The following is an 18,867-nucleotide window of genomic DNA, read 5'->3' as shown; positions in this document are numbered from 1 at the left end:
TAATGTATAAAACTATAAAGACAGAATTTAGTTTATAAAATGGGAAGGAAGGAATCCAGAAAGTTCAGTAGTCAACACACCCCTGCCCTTAAATCATTCTTCCCGACACCATGGTCAATGCTAATATTTCAGAATAAAGAAATAAAATGCTATTTTTAAATATGACATTACTTTCCTTGTATTAAAATAGAAATTCTCAGACCTGAGACTTTTGTGTACAGGAGTGTACCTTTGAGGTAATATTTAGTCCCTGCAATTATCTTGGCAACTGATTTGTCCTTTCTAGAGCTGAGTGCAACTGGGGCTCAAAGTCATCCAGCTGGCAATACCTACAGTGGAACCAGATTCAGTCTGCTTGCCTTACCATTTTGCTAACTTGGCTTTCCACTAACGTTTACATATTTGTTTTAATTTAAACAATGAAAGCAGCCAAGTGTCTTCCCAGTTTATACAAAAAAAATTTCCTATCACAAGAACTTTACGCCCAACCTACCAGTAGAATACAAGATACCAAGAAGTCTTCATTTTCCCCATAAACTACTGCTCCCTTTTCAAAACTCTCTTTTCTTAAGACAAAAAATATTCTTCCCCATGAAGGCTATAAAAAAGGGGCTCCAAATGCATGGCTATGACCACCATTTTGACTCTGACAATCCTGGAGCCAATCCAACCAATAAAAAAGCTAAAAATATTTGTTCTTCTAGAGGTTTATCGAAGCCCACCATTCTTCTCTATCTAAATAGTCTCACTCTGGGTTCTGTTTTTACGTCAGAACAAACTGCTGACATCTAAGCGATCGTTGTTGCTAGTTCTCATGTTGCCAGACTAATCAGTAATAATCTTTTTCCAAATCTACAGATTACGCTTTCAGTATGCTTGATTTATAGATTTGAAAAATTAACCTAAATCAGTGTTCCTCAAATGCTCTCATCATAGCACTGGAGTAGAACCTGTGACCCCCCCTCAGATAGACAGCAACACACAGCATCCCTCATCATTAACCATGCTGACTAATGCTGCCCTGAACTGTAATGCAACAGTAAGGATGCACTAATATAATGCAATTTGCATGGTGGAATAGATGTATACTGAAAACAAATGGCCACTGGAACTGCTTGTATAACTGAGATTGTCTCTGCAATAAATGGATGGTACTATAAAGTATATTACTGTCTCTCTGGAGTTTTGGAAGATTTACACCTACAATTTAAAAAAAACATTGTGAAGATATTTATGAACAAACTTGGCATCCATTGAGAATCATTAACCACTTCCACCTAAGGACTTACAATGGAGAAATCAGTGAATTTTGGAGATGGAAGTGTAATTTTCTTTTTTCCATGATGGATTAGATGCCATTTAAAACATGCAGGTCAGTTAAAGTTGTATATTACCAATTAGAAGAGACAGATTTACTTCACAGGATATTGCGCATAAAGTAGTCAAGAGATTTTAGGGAGAATACAGTTATTTTTAATAATTCAAATAGCAATTTATTATGTCTATTATACATAGTTGCACAATTTGAGGCTGGTTAAATACAATCAATTTTCAAAATTTCTTGGAATAGTTTCTAGATTGCAACATGCAAGTGTCCATGAAAATATTTGGCTTTTTTTTTTCTTTTGAAATTCTGAACAGGCACTTACATGAAGGAATCAAGTTGTCTCTGTCACAGGTTTTAAGAAGAGAAATATCTCAGCACACAGATTATTCTTGGCTTTATCAAAGTGCCCCAGTAATAAAACAATTCTTTCCTAAATATAATTTAGCAATTTTGTTACTTGACACAGTAAGATAACCAACAATACTTGCACTTTAGAAACATTTTAATAAATAGGCCAAGTGAATTGTAAATGTGAGTAACTTTCTAATTCAACAGGTCCCCATAGTGTGCTAAACAGGCAGTGTGGCTCTAAAAACTGTATGTTAATTGTGGACAAATGGAGGCTAACAAGATTTGCCTGAACATACTACATTCCAGAATGAATTATAAAAATAAACCAATCTTTTGCTGCACAAGAATACCATCTTCGGAAATTCAGGTGTTTTTCATCTATATATTTTTGTACAAGCCCACATTTCCTCACAGAAGCTCAGCATGGAAAAGGAATACGATATTCTACATTTGAGGAGGAAGGTGAAAAAGATGTATTTGATGAGAAATAAAATTTTGTGCAAATGATCCGGTATTCAAGAGTGTAAATTAGTAAAATTATCTTAAAACATTTTATCATATACACACATCCTTAATCAAATTGGGGTTTAATGAGAGAATACTGTATTCTAGCCCAGGTCATACAAATCTTGAAGTGAATTGGAATCTGATCACAGAATCATTGGAATGAGTATGCTAAGGGGAAGAAAAGGGAGTGCAGATGCTCATTTTGAAAAACTGATTCCAAAAGAAGCTTGTTTATATACACATTCCTCAAAAAAATTCTGAAAGCAGTAATATGCTCTCAGATCTATTCCAAATACATTGTATTTTGTATATATTATCTACTTCCCTGGGGTAAAGACAACAGTATCATTATAAAACCTGAATTTGTCATTTTAAGACATTTTTTTTTATTAAGTCTCCAATGTTACAGACAGCAGACACTGAGGAAATATGTATGATATGCAGTCGGATATAGAAAGAGGAAATGCTTTAGTTTACCATCAATGAAAGCAAAACTTAGATGCACCATACTACATGCATGGAAACACATAACTAGACTTCTTTAAGCTTTATGCATCTCTGACTGCATCACACCAGACAAAAGTAAAATGTGCAGTATAAAATAGCTTAAGAAAGTTCCAGTGTTTCAGAAAGCACTTACTTTAAATGTATGTACAGAACTGAATATTAACTTGAAGAATGTTTTAGTAATGTGGGAAATGCAGCACTGTAAGATGAGGAAGACTGTTGTAATGGGAGTTTGGCCTTTCTTTCCTACAGGCTGTTGCCACCTTTAATCTGCTGATCTGCTGACATCCCAGTTTTTCATCTCGTAGATCCAGTTCACATTTCAGGTTGTTCTGCAGATGCCTGTGGCTCTGGGCTTTCAAACCGCTGGTGGAAGTTGGTTCTTTGTTTCCTCAGTTTTTCAGGAGCTTTTCTCCAGAGAATGATTTCCTATTTCAGGATGCAAGAAAATACTGGATTAAAATACTGGTATGAACATTTGGTCAAAGTCCTAGCAGCTGCGCTGTAAACTATCCAATCAGCCCACTTCTTTGCATGTACTTCTGTTCTGATGAAGTACAGCAGAACAGCTGCCCCATTTATATTCTCCTTTATACAACAGAATGAAGGTCATAGTACAGACAGTCCTTGTTTAATGATCATTTGTTGAGTGACTATTCAAATTTACAATGGCACTAAGCAAAAGTTATGGCTGATCCTCAAAGTTATGGCCAGTGCAGTGCCCCTGGGATCATGATTAAAATTTGGGCATTTGGCAGCTCCCCACATTTATAACAACAGCATGCGCTTCAACTTCCCCCACCCGCCTGTCTTCCTCTCCATCTCTAATCCATCCTGCACTTAACTCCTGTCATTCCCTGCTGCTCTTCATCAATTTTTTCCTCCTGCAGCAGACAAGGCGCATCCGGCCAAAGCAGCTGCTGACCCTTCACAAGACCATGCAAGACCTCCCTCACACAGCATCTGAAAGGGTCGGCAGCAAGAGGAAGAAGGTGGCGAAAGAGAGTTCAGGGTAGGGGTAGGCAAAAGTAGCACACAGGATGGCCAAAAGAGCAGAGGTGTGAGGGGAGAAAGGTGGGAGGGGAGTTAAAGCGGAAGTACTGTAGTACAGCAGGGCAGCAGAAGTGCAAGGTTCTTGTCTAACAACAGTGCAATTCTGGCCTAACAGCTGCAACCAATACTACCAGAACTGCTGTTGCTAAGCGGTGTGATATGTTTTGCCTAAATGACTACCTCACTTAATGACAGAAATTCCAGTCCCAAATATAATAATTAGGCAATCAAATAATTAGGCAAACTACCTGAATCAAACTGTGATAATGAGGTGTCTTAAGACTGCATTAAGATCAGTATTAGTTGAAAAGTCATTAAGTACTGTAACATTCGTAAGCATGCAGATTAATGCTGAAAAGTTTCTGTTCAGTGGATACAGCTTCTTTTAATTATATCAATTTCTCTGAGACAAAGCCAAAAGGTTTGTGATGTTAGTCCTAATTTTAAAACATACACTTCCATATGATTTTTTAGCTGTAAAAAACTACCCTATCTGGAAGCTATTATAAATACACCAATTTCATTAAACTATTCCAGTTACAAAACCTTATACCTGCTGCTTGAAGTACCGTCTGTCTTCTTCGTCTACTAGCACTAGGTTCAAGAAGTATCTTACTGAAAATTTTTTGTTTACATCTCTCATTGTGGGAGTAGGATCATAGCCAGCCAAGAAGAGTCTTATGGGAATAGATTCACCTGAAATGAAAAACAAAATCATTCTTAGTTTTGTTAAATAAATTAGTTGCAAAGTTTAATATAGAATGATTTGCAAATTCATAGATTACATTATTTTTTACAAGCCATTTTTCAATAAAGCCAGCCGAGTTAATTTCCTGAGAGCACAAATGGCTTTGTGGAAATTACTTTTGGGGAATTTAAGATATCCCTGTGCATATCGTTTTCTGGGAAATAATAGCTTTGGAGAGTATTACATTCATCTTATATAGAGTTAGAAAGCTTTTTAGTCCAATAAATTCTCACTGAATATTTAGTTTATCATAATAAAAGAACACATTTGACCCTATTTTACTTGACATATGAAAGCAAGTAATGTTTTCTCATCTTACTTGCTTCATCAAAAAAGTAAGACAAGGTGTACAGAAAGCAGCTTCTAAATTAAGAATTCAGTGATTTTAATACAACAAGATTTATTGTTGAAGGTTTTCTTAAAAATCTCAACTGATACAAATAGAATATCCTTCTAGCTATTCTGGATAACAGAGAAATAAAAGCTAAATGCACCTACTCACCTTTAACTGGTGCACCATCCATTATTTCATATTTTGCAATGGTCTCTGTTTCTGTTGTTGTACTGGGTCCTATATAATTATATAGAAGTACAAATTAATAGCATGATGTTTAGTATAGCCTTTTTAAAAAAAATTATATTTATAACTGCAATTATTTCAGTAAGATAAAATCCAATATGAAATATACAGTACTTTAACTGTATACAGGTAGTTCTCAACTTACGACCCTAACTGACCTCAAAATTTCTGTTGTTAAGTGAGTCATTTATTAAGTGAATTTTGCACCATTTTAATGACACTTCTTGCCACAGTTGTTAAGTGAATCACTACAATTGATACTTTAATAACATGATTGTTAAATAAATTTGGCTTCCCCATTGACTTTGCTTGTCAGAAAGTCTCAAAAGATGATCAAATGATCCCGGGACACTGCAATGGTTGTAAACATGAACCAGTTGGCAAACATCTGAATGTTGATTACATGATCATGGGAATGCTCCAAAGGTCCTAACTGTGAAGAATGGTCCTAAGTCACTTTTTTCAGTACCATTATAACTTTGAACAGTCACTGCTGTAAGTTGAGGACTACCTGTATTATAACGGTACAATTGTACATTATTTGATTACGCAATCAAAACTCAGAGGCCAAAGTGCTCCACAAAGTCCAAATTTATTAGTATGTCTTTTTGGCACATCTGCTGAAAACCCAACTCTGAAGGTCCAGAGGTTTTCCCCACCCAAATTAAAAATAAAAGTTCTTCCTCCCAGTCCATCATAGGGTCCAACCAGGTCACAGTCCCAATTCCAGTTGTTTTCAGTCCATGCCTCCCCAGCACCTGATGAGAATGTCCTTGGTTCCCAGGAGAAAGAATTTTGTTTTGGCTATAAGTCCCCAGCTATCTCTACTCTCCCCTCCCACTCCCACAGCTCCAACCAGCCTTGCTGTGGCTGCCCTGAAGACGCTCTAAAATGGTTTCAAGGTTGACAGGATCTTTCTAAATATCATAGCAGAATTTTAATTAATACATCAAGCAAGGTTTTTGCACTCCTATACTAAAATAAACCATCAAGATAATTGAATATACCTTGTTTCCCTGAAAATACAACCTACCCCCAAAACAAGCTATAGTCCGTTTTTCCACGTTTGTGCCTAATTTAAGCCCTACCCTAAAAATAAGCCCTGCCCACCATCTGGTTGTATGAGGTGGGGCGAGGCCGAGGTGTAAAAATCAAGTTAGAGCGAGAGTATGGGGGTGGGTGGGTGGAGCTGCCTCACACGCCCCGCTTACCTTAGGACTGCCGCAGCCAGGCCTCTGACAGCCCTGACACCTGTCGCACTGCTGCTCAACACATGGCTCATCGCACCAGTGCTGCCGCTCGTGCACACAATGACACAACACACCACCGCTTGCAGTAGCACCAGCGCAACAAGCCTCACAGCATTGTGCCACAAATGGTAGCACCGGCATGGCGAACCACACGGTGTCTGGCTGCGAGCGGCCGGAAAAGTCAAGCAGTGGCGCAACAGGTGTCAGGGTGCAGGAGGCGTGGCTGTGATGGTTCTAAGGTAAGTGTATAAGACATTCCCCGAAAACAAGATCTGGTGCTTATTTTGGGACCAAAAAGAAAATAAGACTGAGTCTTATTTTTGGGGAAACACAGTAGTGTAAATCATGCCCAGAATATGCGCTAATTATTTCTGCATATTAATTTGCCAAAGCAAACAAATGTAACCCTAACTTCTGAATATTTATTCTAATTTATTATTGTTCTGAATCATCTCTATTATCAAAAACTCTTGTGCTATGCTCTCTTTTTTGAGATTCTTCTATATTTTAAGCCATTGTACAAAAATTTCCATCTTTTGTAATGCAACTGAAAGATAAAACGAAATTACATATGACAATTTAAGGGTAATACTTTAAAAACTACTTCAGAGGTCCCATGGAAGAAAATTGTTATCTGCAAATCAAACTAATTAACTTTAAAGTTACAGTAAATTTTCATAATATCTTAAATGGCATTCATGCAAACAAATTATATTCAAAGATTATTAAAAAAAACCAAGAGCTTAATAGAGAAGGCAAAATCTAAACAATTAACAACGAACTATTATTTCTTCACCTTACCAATTCCAGTTATTTCTTTTTTTATCAGCTGTAATTCCATATGTTGAATTTTTATTCTTACTAAGAGGAAGTAGATTTTTCCAACAATCACATCCTTTAAGTGATACCTTAAAAGAAAGAAAGAGATTTGTAAAAAGTTGAACTCTGTATGCATTAATATCTCTGTATGCATTTGGTCTCAGAGAGACCAAAGGTTGGAACACAACTATTAAGTTGGGATGATTAACAACCAACTAGCAGCTGTTAATTTTTCCATCAGCACAAAGAAGGATTTCCCACAATTCAAGAGTAGGGAGGGAGTATTACATTGAAGTTAGTATGATTTAAACATGTTTTCTTGAATACTGTTAGAACCTTAAACATATTACTAGCATTTGAATTGAACTCAGAAACAGACAATAGCTAAAGAGTCACATGGTCAAAAAAAAACCTAGCCAGTCAAAACTCCAGCTGCCAAGATTTTTCAGTTTGTCTCATATGCCCTCAGACATGTACTCTGCCCATATCTTGGTGAAGTCAGATATGCAATTAGAAGACCAGTTTAAATTAAATACAAAATACCCCTAGCTGTAGCCATTGCTTGATAATGTCATCAGCAACATAATGTTCAAGAGTATCCCCAGTTAACATAATGATGTATAGCAAAAGAAGAAAAATCGTGAGACAGATTTTAATATTCCCCGCAAATAATTAATTTGCTTCATAAGAGAAATCTATTCCAATTTATTCTTTATAGTATTATAAGGTTTCATTTGCTGTTCTGGGGATGCTTTAAACACCCAAGAATATGCAAGATTGTGATCTCCCCACCTAAGCCTAAAGTTCAATCTATCATGTCAAAACTCACTACTTCTATTTTCTATGAGTAAACAAGTTTATATGTAAGGGAAAAGAAAAGCTATATAAACACTGTTTCAAAATAAAGTTGAATCCTTCTGAATTTTAATCACTATGGGCCAACATTTTTTTGATAGTTTTCCCCAAAAACAACAATTAGCAATCAATTGCTAATCATTTCCATGTGCCTTGAACTGTTCTTGGCTGGTTGAAAACTTGAAAAAACAAGTTCATGTGTGTACTTCATTTAAATCAGACATACTTGGATTTGTTATATTCAAATTCTATATGCAGACAATCTTCAATGCCAACTTCCATTTTAATAGAGTTGTTAACATCTGGGTAAGTTGCAAGCTGGTGAACAATAAGATCGTATTCTTTAATCAAGTCTGACAATCTTCTTACTATCGTCACTTTAAGGAAATACCTATAAAAGAATGACATTACTGGAGACTGCATAACAGAATATTTTAAAACTCACATACACTCCTTCAATATTGGGAACTGCAGAGACAGCCATCTGTATTAAATCATCAGTAGGCTGTTTCTAAAGCTCATAAATTGCATCGGTAGTTTGAAATGTATGAGTCAATCAATTCAGTTTACCTATTCTAGTTTCACAACCATGTTAGTTAATAAGAATTGTTTTATTCCCCAAAGTAAAATGGGAGGTATTCAGTTTTACACTAAAAAATGCATGCACACATCTATAGAAAGAATACAGTTTGAACCCACTTTGTTTTAACTTTTGAATGCTTTTTTAAAACTTTATAGTATTAAGATGAGGGATTTTTATAATAAAACAAAAAAAATATTCTTCACCCTTCTGTTTGTGAAAACCTCTTTTGGATTAAATGTTTTTACAAGCAGAACACTTCCATTGGATTTTAAAATGTATATAGTGCATACTGACATTTCAGTTCAGCTAAATTAGAGTGCTATAACAAGCTACATAAAAATTTCATACCTCAATCTAACATTGGCACCAATGTAGGATTCATATGGTTTCTCAACTTGCATAAATTCAAAGTCATAGCTTCTACTTTGTGTTAATTCACCAGGTAAGGCCAGCTCTTTCACTAAGTTTACAAATTCATGAGTGTTGCTCTTGTCGTTGAAAAGTTCTACAAAATTAAGGAATACAGTTAGAAAATACATAAAAGAAACATTTCTGAAGACAATGCAACAGGTTTTTTTAAATAATTTATTATTTGGGTGGTTGTAAGCAACTGGCAAAGAAGATGTAAGTGTTATTTTTTAAAGTGAAACTGGAAGAAAGAACCTATTTTTTAATATTTATAAACAACATTCAATGCAATAGTTTTTCAAAAATTCAATTGCAATACAAAGATTTTATATTTCACTAGAACTCTAAAGTCTTTTGTTAATGATGATGCTTAAATAGCCGAATGTATTTGAATTATCAACAAGGCCAATAAAACAAACATTTTGATACTGCATATTTAACAATTCAAATTTTAGTACAACTTCCTTCTCCTAGTTTCACATTTCTCATAGTATAAGCATAGAACAATTCTTTAGAAAAATGTTTGCTGATGAAACATAATATCAAAAGCTAAATTCAGTATTACACAAGCCAACTTCCTCTTGTGCAATAGGACTTTCTCCTACTCTCCTTCTTTCCATCAATTATATCATCTTTACTTACTGTACCAGTTTTGGGACCAACTTAATAACTAATACGTTGTGCAAAACATTTTGCAACATGTGGGAGCATAAAAGAACTACTCTTTGAATCACATGCTTTTTGCAAGGCTCACACAACAGGTTTGGAAGTTGCCTCTGGCTATCTTTATTCATGTGCCAAGGCAGATGAGACTGCTTTAACACTCCTGCAACGTCTCTTTTGAATATTTTGTACAACCCATCATTATGAGAATCATATTGTAAAGTCTACATTTTTATAGGATAGTAGCTTGATAAAACAATAGAGGAAACTTCATTCTTTCTTCTCAAGTATTGTACTATTGACTTCAAATAAGACATATTCAGCGTATTTGAAACTGCTTCAATGGCTCTACAACGGAGGAACGGTTGCTGAAAATGATGGAACTTGCTGAGACAACTGGACTTATTTGATCAGACTTAAGACAGAATCCACATTTATTGCTGAATGGAAACTTCTTTTAGGCTTTTTGCATAGAACAGAAAAAAATAAACTGATTTATTATTTTGGTTATTAAAAAGAATTGATTATAGAAAGAAAAAAATGTTGTAACTACAGACGAAGAGATAAACTTATAATCGTACTTATAACTGCTGTAAAGAAAATTGGAAGCTATTTCCCTGAATCTATTTTTTTCTATTTTTACTTTTTACTTTCTTACACTTTTGATTTCTTTCTCTTCTTTTTCTTACTTCATGTTTTGTTAGACTTTATACTTTTTAAAAAACTTTAATGTGTGTGTTTGTGTGTGTCTCTGTGTGTGTGCAGGTGTGCAAAGATCCATACATTATATACTATATATTCATACACATGTACACACCACTTTATTGGCTATGTCATCACATAAAATTCACTTTTAATGTATATCACATTATATTACACAAATAATTAATAAGCAATCCCAAACAGTTCATTATTAAGTTCAATATTTTATATTGTTTGCTATTCAGCTACCTCAGTATTATTCCAGTGCCAACTCCAAATTAAGATTTCTACAAATCATAGTGAACATTTTACATTTTATCCAGATTCAATGCCAGTCTATAACTCACCAATTTGCCCTACGAATTCAATTCTTATTCCTTGATGTTCTAGCCTCTTTCCATGTTGTTTGAAAATTAAGTTTACCTGAAAAAAACCCAATATATTAATGTAGTGCTCCTGTACCTCTACAAAGTTTCATAAATAATTAACTATACAAGGACATAGTTGCAATAGGAACAAGTTATACACATTTTTTTCATTTTATTTGTAGATCTTTCTTATGTGTGTGCCTTCAAGTGAGTCAACTCCTGACAACTATTTATTAAATTTCTACACAGTCATGTCCATGCAATTTTCTTCACTATATTTTCAGAAGTGGTTTTCCATTGTCTTCTGCCTAGGGCTGAGAGAAAATGACTGGCTCAAAGTCATCCAGTAGGTTTTCATTGGCTAGAAATCACAATCTCTTGGTTTCTGTCCAATACCTTCAAACCTAATTCTAGAACTATTAATGGCTTATAATAATTTAAAATTAAATTCTTTAGAAGAAATATGCAGGGTAGCATTAACAAGATTTTTAGAAAAATTAAGAGTCTATTTTGCCAACTCCTTTCAATGTCTTGGTGGCTTTCAAATAGAATATCAAAATACTAATATTAAATACTATATATCTATCTGGCAATACAACAATCATAAAAATTCAGGAAAAGAATGACGAAGTTAATCTATTTTAATGCTTTAGGAATACAGCAGTAGGTAGAGAGTCTTAAACAGTAATCACAAGTTTTGAGCTGGGATAGCTCTTTTTTCCTGCAATTTCAAAAGTCTTGGTGATGGGGTTTTTTAGCCTAGATTTTGGGTACAGAAGCTTAAAGATATTGACAAAACACTGTTGTTAAGTTTTTGCTTCTTTCACTTAAAACGAATATTATACCTGACCAAACTCTCAAAGCAGATATAACTATAAGGGGGCAGCTTTCATACTGAAACCGTTTTTTAACATACAAAAATGGTAATATATTCTAGTTTTACTCAGAAAGCAAATAAACCATAATTAACCAACCATTGAAACTCTAAAGCACACTATAGCAATATTAACATGTGCTTCTGCTTATATATGTTCTATTATCAACCATTTTGAGGGTACAAAGGATACAATTTACCTTTCCTGAAACTGATTCTCCATCATAGAACAAGTAATGTTTTTCTATTTTGTTATCTTCTGTTTTGATTTCAGCTGTTTTTCGTGATTCAGCATCATTCAGAACAACATCTATTTCACATATGGGACCAAACAAATTTCCAAGAAAACTCTGCAATAAAAGTAATACTTATTTAAATGTATGACACAGGAACTTTATCTAGTACAATGCTGTAATCAAAAATATTGGAAGCTTTGGAAGTAATTATTCAAAGTATAAAATTAAAAATCTATACATTCATAATAGAAATTCTTACAGCAAGATATTAGGAGCAGAATACTGATAAATTCACTGTAAAAAGCAAATATCTTGCTACAGTAGAAACCTAACTACTTTTTATAACATAGACTCCCTCTATTCTGTTATATTCTGTATCACTTTAAATCAATTGTAAGTTTTAAAGATTTCATTTCTGGGTTTTAAATACTGTAATTCAAATTACAGTAAATTAACTTAATATACTGGATGAATGGTTGTTTATGAAAAATATAAGTTATGTGGTATTCGAACTACCTTAGACCCTAAATTAAGCCTAAATTATGATATAAGAATATATAACATTTGGGAAGGGAAACCCCTTCTCAGAGATTCTGCCTGTAAGAGTGGTCTCTAAAGTTTGAGCTAACTGGACACTATTTTTATCAACTGATCACCATGATGGGCTCAACCAATTACAAAGCACCCCCTTATGAGATGCAGGTTAATGAGGTTGTTACTTCCTACCAGTCTCTTTTATCATTCTTTATGCTGTCTGCCAATTCAATTGTTTCTTTGTAGGTAAGCGCCCTTCCAAAACAAAGCACAAATAAAATGGGTGCCATAGAATTTCTTGCCCACATTCTACCGTACAGGTAAACCTTGACTTACAGCCATTCGTTCAGCATCTGTTGAAGTGATGACAGTGCTGAAAAAAAGGACTTACAATGCCTGCCCAAAGTTATAGCCATTGTACCATCCTCATGATCAAAACTGGGGAACTTGGCAGCCTGCTTGCAATTGCAACCTCAAGGGCACTGCAACTCTCCTCCCCACCAATCTATCTCCCTCTCAACTAAATACCCTTTTGCTTAGCTGCTGCCCCGTTTTACAAGGAGGCAAACAGCTGCAGAATCATGCAGCTCTGGAGCTGCTTGCCATACTCCAGAATGCATCCATTCACCACTCGCCTTTTCTCTTCAGCCACACATGGCTTCCCAGTCCAGCCCAGTATGTGCCAGCAAGCATTCATTTGCTCCCAGACCACTCCAGCCAGCACCAGCAAGTTTGTTTGCTCCCCCAGGCCTGCGCCAGCAAGCATTCATTCACCCAGCTGCCTTCTCTTCCAGAATAGACCTTTCACCTTTTGCTGTGTCCTCTTTGGATCCAGCTTCTCCTGTGAGGGTTCTTACAGCACACATGACTTTCTGAGCCTTTGTAAAGCTGCACTCTCTTTGCAAAGTTAAGCCATCTTTCCAAAGGCATTCCACAACTTTACAAAGGCTCAGTACTGTAGGAAACATTTGCAGGAGAAACTTGGTCTGAAAAGGAGACAGCAAGAAGCCAAAGGTCAGTGCAGAGAACTGGGAGAAATGAATGTTTGCTGGTGGTTGGTTGAGTCAGGTTGGGGAGCCACATGGAGCTTGGGGGGGGGTGGTAGTATCTGTGCAAATGAATGTTACTGGCATTTGCTGATTGCTGCCCTTCAATTCAGGGGCCAAAAAGGCATAGATGGGGGAGACAGGTGAATGGGTGGAGTTGGAGGAAGTCCCTTATCTGGGCTGGGAGGGGCTGAGCCCAGAATGGCATGGATCAGGGTGGGTTAATTTTCAGTTAATGGCTGAGTCACATGACAACTCACTTTAAGACTAAACTGATATTTTGACATTAATGCCAGTCCAAATTATGCTTGTAAGTCTACTGTTGGTGTTATACATACCGTATATTTTTCCTCACCCAGTAAATGTACTCTGACACTTTCAACATACATATTCTGCTTCCTAATAAAAGGGACTCTACCTTTCCAGATGTTGCTAAATTCTATTATTCTGCTAGTAAAACAAGATTCAAGATGACCAATTCCCATTCCGCAAAAGTGTAACTATGCCTAACTTTTGAACAATATTAAAATAAGTACATATAGATAGATGCCACTTTATATTAAGTTACTTTTAATTTTTTAGCTTTATGTCTTAGTTTTAGATATTCTGGGGGTTTTGATCCTGCAGATGTAGCTTGCAGTGGTAACAATAGTGATAATACTCTGAATTTGCCTTTATTCATAATACTTTGTATTATTCTTTTAGCTTGCATTTTGTGTGGTCCTCTTTTTTCTACTTATAAACAGTATGTTAATTGTTATGTTCTATGCTGCTCTTTGACCAAAGGGAAGTTTGACTGACTAAAAACAAAGCACTGAGCTATAACCATCTACCATTTATTTTCTGTGAGAACTACAGGCACTGCTAGAAATGCCTCTACTCTGAAGCTGGTGACCAAAACTCAAAAAGAAAATACATCAGGAAACCTAGCAGGCACTGAAGTATTATAGGCATTTTGGCACTAAGAATTGCATAGTGATAACCCAAATGTATAACTTCAAATGTATTTTCTCCTTCCCTCTTTTTCATGTTCACCTAATACATTGCCTTTCATCTACTGTTTAATTATTTTGTTAAAAACCATGGAAAGAAAGCCACAGCTTGTCATATAAATCTCAGATTCCAGACAATTATAAGTTAAGAGGGAGAAATGTTTGCAAATATTACTATAACTTGGTCTTGCTGCATCATATTCATCTAGAAGAGTATTTTTCTAGCTTCTGGCATAGAAACAGACTGAGGAGGCTCTACAAAAATGGGAATATTCTCCCCCACCCTCCATAATTCCTTCCTATCACCTGAAAAGGGTGTAAGGGCTGTGGAATAATCAAGCCTCCCCATCATTCATCCACCATGGGATGCCACAAATTATATTTTTAAAAACATTTGTAGAAGAAGGGAGTAATAGCCAATGACTAAACAAAGATGGGAAGAAAATGGACCAACATGGTTGCTCCTTATCAAACCAAGACTTGCTAAGCCAGCTAGTTCAGCATCACTGAGAAACCAATTTAGCTAAGGTTCGTTCCAGAGGTTTTGTCTCATATCATGTAAATGAAATATTTAAATATTATACAATGTGATCATCAGAGTTTAATGTCTGTGGGGAATGAGCTCCAAATCTGCAACTAACTCCCCCTATACTCCATTTACTTTAAATCAGGGGTATCAAACTTGTATCATGACTTTTCCCTTCGCTAAAATGGGTGTGGGTGTGGCCAGCACGTGACGCATCTGGCCCGCAGGCCATGAGTTTGACAGCCCTGCTTTAAATGATAAATATGTTGACCATATTTTGATATAGCATCATATCTGAGTGGCAAAAAACCAGGCAACTACTAGAGTTTGCTTTCTGTTGCTCTCGTATCTTCCAATGATGACTCATATTGTTAGCCTAGATATGGTAGACCGGTATCTACCCAGTTGAAAGACAATATGAATACAAGAATTCTAGGAGGCTCATTTGCCTCACGGAAGCTGTTATTTTCTGTTTAATAAATGTACATTTTGTATATTTCATAAGGAAATCAGTTAAGAACTTGAGATGTTGTTGCAACATTTTACTATCCCAAATATGCAGCCAGTGTGCACTATTACACAACATATGGCAAAGAATGCAGCGACAAAACTTATCTAACAATGCTTTTTCCTTGGAGCAATAATCGGATATTCACTTTTACCTCATAAAAAGGCAGAGTTTAAAACAAACGTAAAATAAACAGCAATGCCACACAATTGTGTATTCTAGAAAAAATGCAAGAAACTACTGAAACTTTGTCAGTATCTTTTATGTCCTTTTTCCAACCCAGCTCAGACAGCATGGAGGATCCCCTCAGGCATCAGTGAATATATTGCGGTGAGTTCATTTTCTATACTTATCAGCTTCCGGAACTAATTGATATTTCCTGAGCTGGATTGTTAAATTCAAGCCCGATACTGCTCCTCGGGCTCACTATCTAAATAAACTGTAGGTACACATCAGGATAAAAAAGATGGCAAGCAGTTCAGTAATTGCTGCACAAGTAAAGTTAAGTCTCCCTTTCAAGGATTCCCAGCCTAGCTTTGGCTTTTGAAGAATTCGTAATAAATGGCATTGTCCTACATGTGGTAAGGACATCTCCCAGCACCATTTTGCAGCTTGGGTGTGCTTTCTAGTGGTCTCCAACCGTGGCAACTTGAAGACTTGTGGACTTCAACTCCCAGAATTCCTCAGCCAGCACCATTTTGCAGCTTGGGTGTGCTTTCTAGTGGTCTCCAACCTTGGCAACTTGAAGACTTGTGGACTTCAACTCCCAGAATTCCTCAGCCAGCAAAGGAATTCTGGGAGTTGAAGTCCACAAGTCTTCAAGTTGCCAAGGTTGGAGACCCCCTAAGCAACCCCGCCCAGGCCCAGCACGCCTAAAGCCCTGGGGAAACACTAAGCACTAAAAAGAAGCAAGAAGGTAATTCTCGGCTGCCATTTAAGCGGTCTTTCAGATTTTTGCAGCCCCGATCTGGTCGCCCTCAGTATAAAAACACTTGAGGGACACTTGAGGGCGAGGGGTTAAGTTGGAAGGTGCAGCGGTCCACACCCCAAGGAGCCGCCGCGATGCAACCAAACACCCCTCCCCCGATGTTTCCTTCCACCTGTCACTATTTCCCCCGCTCCTCGGCTCTCGCGGCCAGAGAGAGAGACGGCGCTCGGCCGCGAAGGGGCGCCGGCCCGGCAAGCGCCGGCCAAAGGGCTTCCCCTCCCCTCCGCCCCACCGAGTGCGCGCGCGACCGATTTCAACGTCACCGAGGCGGGCGGAATGCGTGCGTGGAGGAGGGGGGGGTGGGAACTCGAGTGGGCCGCCCGCGCGCGCCGAGAAACGGCCCTCGGCGGAGGCGGAGTCAGCAGCGGTCGAAAGAAGGCACGGGGAGGGGGGGCGGAAACCCCGTCTCCATGGGAACGACCCGCCGTTCTTACAGCCTCTGCTTCGAGCGCGCCCGAGGCCTGGCCCGCTCAGAAGGGTGGGAAAGGTTGGGGGGAGGAAGGGCAAGGGGAAAGAAGCAGCGCCGGCGCCATTCGCAACCCAACGGTTCCCCCCCTCCCTCCCTTCCTGTAGGTTCCACCGCGGGGCGCCCGGATAGCCTTAATTAACCCTTCCTCCGCTTCCTTATAAACCGGGCGGCCGCTGCCGCTCACTTACCATTGTCAGCCAGACTCCGGGCCCCCCCCCGCCCCAAGCAACCGTAGCAACTCCGGCCCGCGCCACTATCATGTGACCCGGAGAGGCCGTCACTTCATTCCACGCCCCAGACACGTGACCGAGGAGGAGTAAAAAGCGGCGCGGGCGACTCGGGTAGCCTGGGCGACGGTTGGGGCGCTGTCCTGGGCGGGCCCAGAGAGGAGGGATCTTCTCTAGGATTCGGAGGTTTGATATCTCAGTGGTGAAGATGCTTTTCTCTCTCTCTCTCTCTCTCTCTCTCTCTCTCTCCGTTTCTGAACCATTAACTACACACCCAGGCGGCGTCGGTTGGAAGTGGTGCCTCCAGTTTATTTTATTGGAGTCATCTTTTGCACTTAAAACCTTGTGGAGCAACTCTTATTGTTTTATTTATTTATTTTTATTTATTTGATTTGTCAATCGCTTACAAGATAATAGGTACAAGTATATACATAGTTATGAATACATGAAATGGGTACATATAAGAAAAAATAAAAGAAACAATAGGACAGGGACGGTAGGCACGTTGGTGCGCTTATGCATGCCCCCTACAGACCTCTTAGGAAAGGGGTGAGGTCAAGAGTAGACAGTCTAAGGTTAAAGTTTTTGGGGTTTGGGGAAAGAAACCACAGAGGCAGGTAGAGTATTCCAGGCATTGACCACTCTGTTGCTGAAGTCGTATTTCCTGCAATCAAGTTTGGTGCGATTAACCTTGAGTTTGTATCTATTGTGTGCTCTTGTGTTGATATGGTTGAAGCTGAAGTATTCATTGATTGGTAGGACATTGCAATGTATGATTTTATATACTATACTTCAGGGGTCCCCAACCACCGGGCATGGACCGGCACCGGGCCGTGGAGCACTCTTTACCGGGCCGCAAAGAAAAAAAAAAAAAAAAAATGGCGGCTTTCTTCGCCTTCGGTGAATGCTGCTGGGATCGGGATCAAGGACACAAATGAAAGAAGGGGAGGGAGGAAGCAACCGAAGCCTGTCCTGCTCTCTGGCTCAGCGGCTTCGGTTTCCTCCCTGCCTTCCTCTCTCAGTCGCTCTCTCGCTCCTCCACCAGCCCAGGAAGAAACTGCTTCAAAGAAGCCGGGGGCTTTTCCTGTCGCCGCAGCTTCCCGGCGCCTGTTTCACCCCACGCCCGCCCGCCCGCCGCTCGCGGTTCAATCCACAGTGCTCCGTTCTGCCTGCCTGCCTGCCTGTCTGGTTGTTTGGGAGCAGCTTCGGCTGAGAATAATAACTATTCGCCTCTTTTAATCAGCCGAAGCTGCTCCGAAATGAAGAAGGCAGGCAGGCAGGCAGGTAGAACGGAGCACTGTGGATTGAACCGCGAGCGGGCGGGCGGGGGGGGTGAAACGAGCGCTTCGGGAAGCTGTGGCGACAGGAAAGCCACCCCACCCCCACCCCGGCTTCTTTGAAGCAGTTTCTTCCTGGGCTGCTGTAGGAGCGATAGAGTGACTGAGAGAGGAACGAGGCAGACACCTGAGGGAGGGAGGGAGGGAGACACCTGAGGGATGGGGCTGAGGGAGGCAGGACCAAGGCGCTCCCTGAACTTGGTGGTTTGCTGGCAGACGTTTTATTACCCGACTAGGTAACAACATCAGATGTTACCTAGTCAGGTAATGAAACGTCTGCAAGCAAACTACCAAACTCGGATTCTCTCTCCTCCCCCGGTCCTTGAAAAATGTTTCTGCTTGAAACCGGTCCCTGGTACAAAAAGGTTGGGGACCACTGACTATACTTAGATCGGACCGAAGGCAGCGT

General features: G+C 38.7%; 1 protein-coding gene across 1 annotated transcript; it reads right to left on the bottom strand.

Annotated features, from left to right (window-relative positions):
* Positions 1-1,450: 1,450 nt before the first annotated feature.
* On the bottom strand, positions 1,451-17,190 carry VPS26A (VPS26 retromer complex component A). Its single transcript, XM_087964065.1, has 9 exons — positions 17,083-17,190; positions 11,796-11,945; positions 10,701-10,776; positions 8,929-9,085; positions 8,224-8,388; positions 7,125-7,231; positions 4,996-5,064; positions 4,299-4,441; positions 1,451-3,121 (listed from the first exon to the last, which is right to left on the bottom strand). The coding sequence occupies exons 1-9, from the start codon at positions 17,152-17,154 to the stop codon at positions 3,008-3,010; spliced, it is 1,053 nt and encodes a 350-aa protein (XP_087820191.1). The 5' UTR covers positions 17,155-17,190; the 3' UTR covers positions 1,451-3,007.
* Between the last annotated feature and the right edge of the window lie 1,677 nt (positions 17,191-18,867).

Source organism: Notechis scutatus, chromosome 4 (assembly GCF_049901735.1).
Source record: "Notechis scutatus isolate UNSWTSFEM ecotype Mainland chromosome 4, rNotScu1.2, whole genome shotgun sequence".
In the NCBI taxonomy this organism is placed as follows: Eukaryota; Metazoa; Chordata; class Lepidosauria; order Squamata; family Elapidae; genus Notechis; species Notechis scutatus.
Note: the sequence above shows the minus strand (reverse complement) of the source record. Positions and strands in the feature narration are given on the sequence as shown.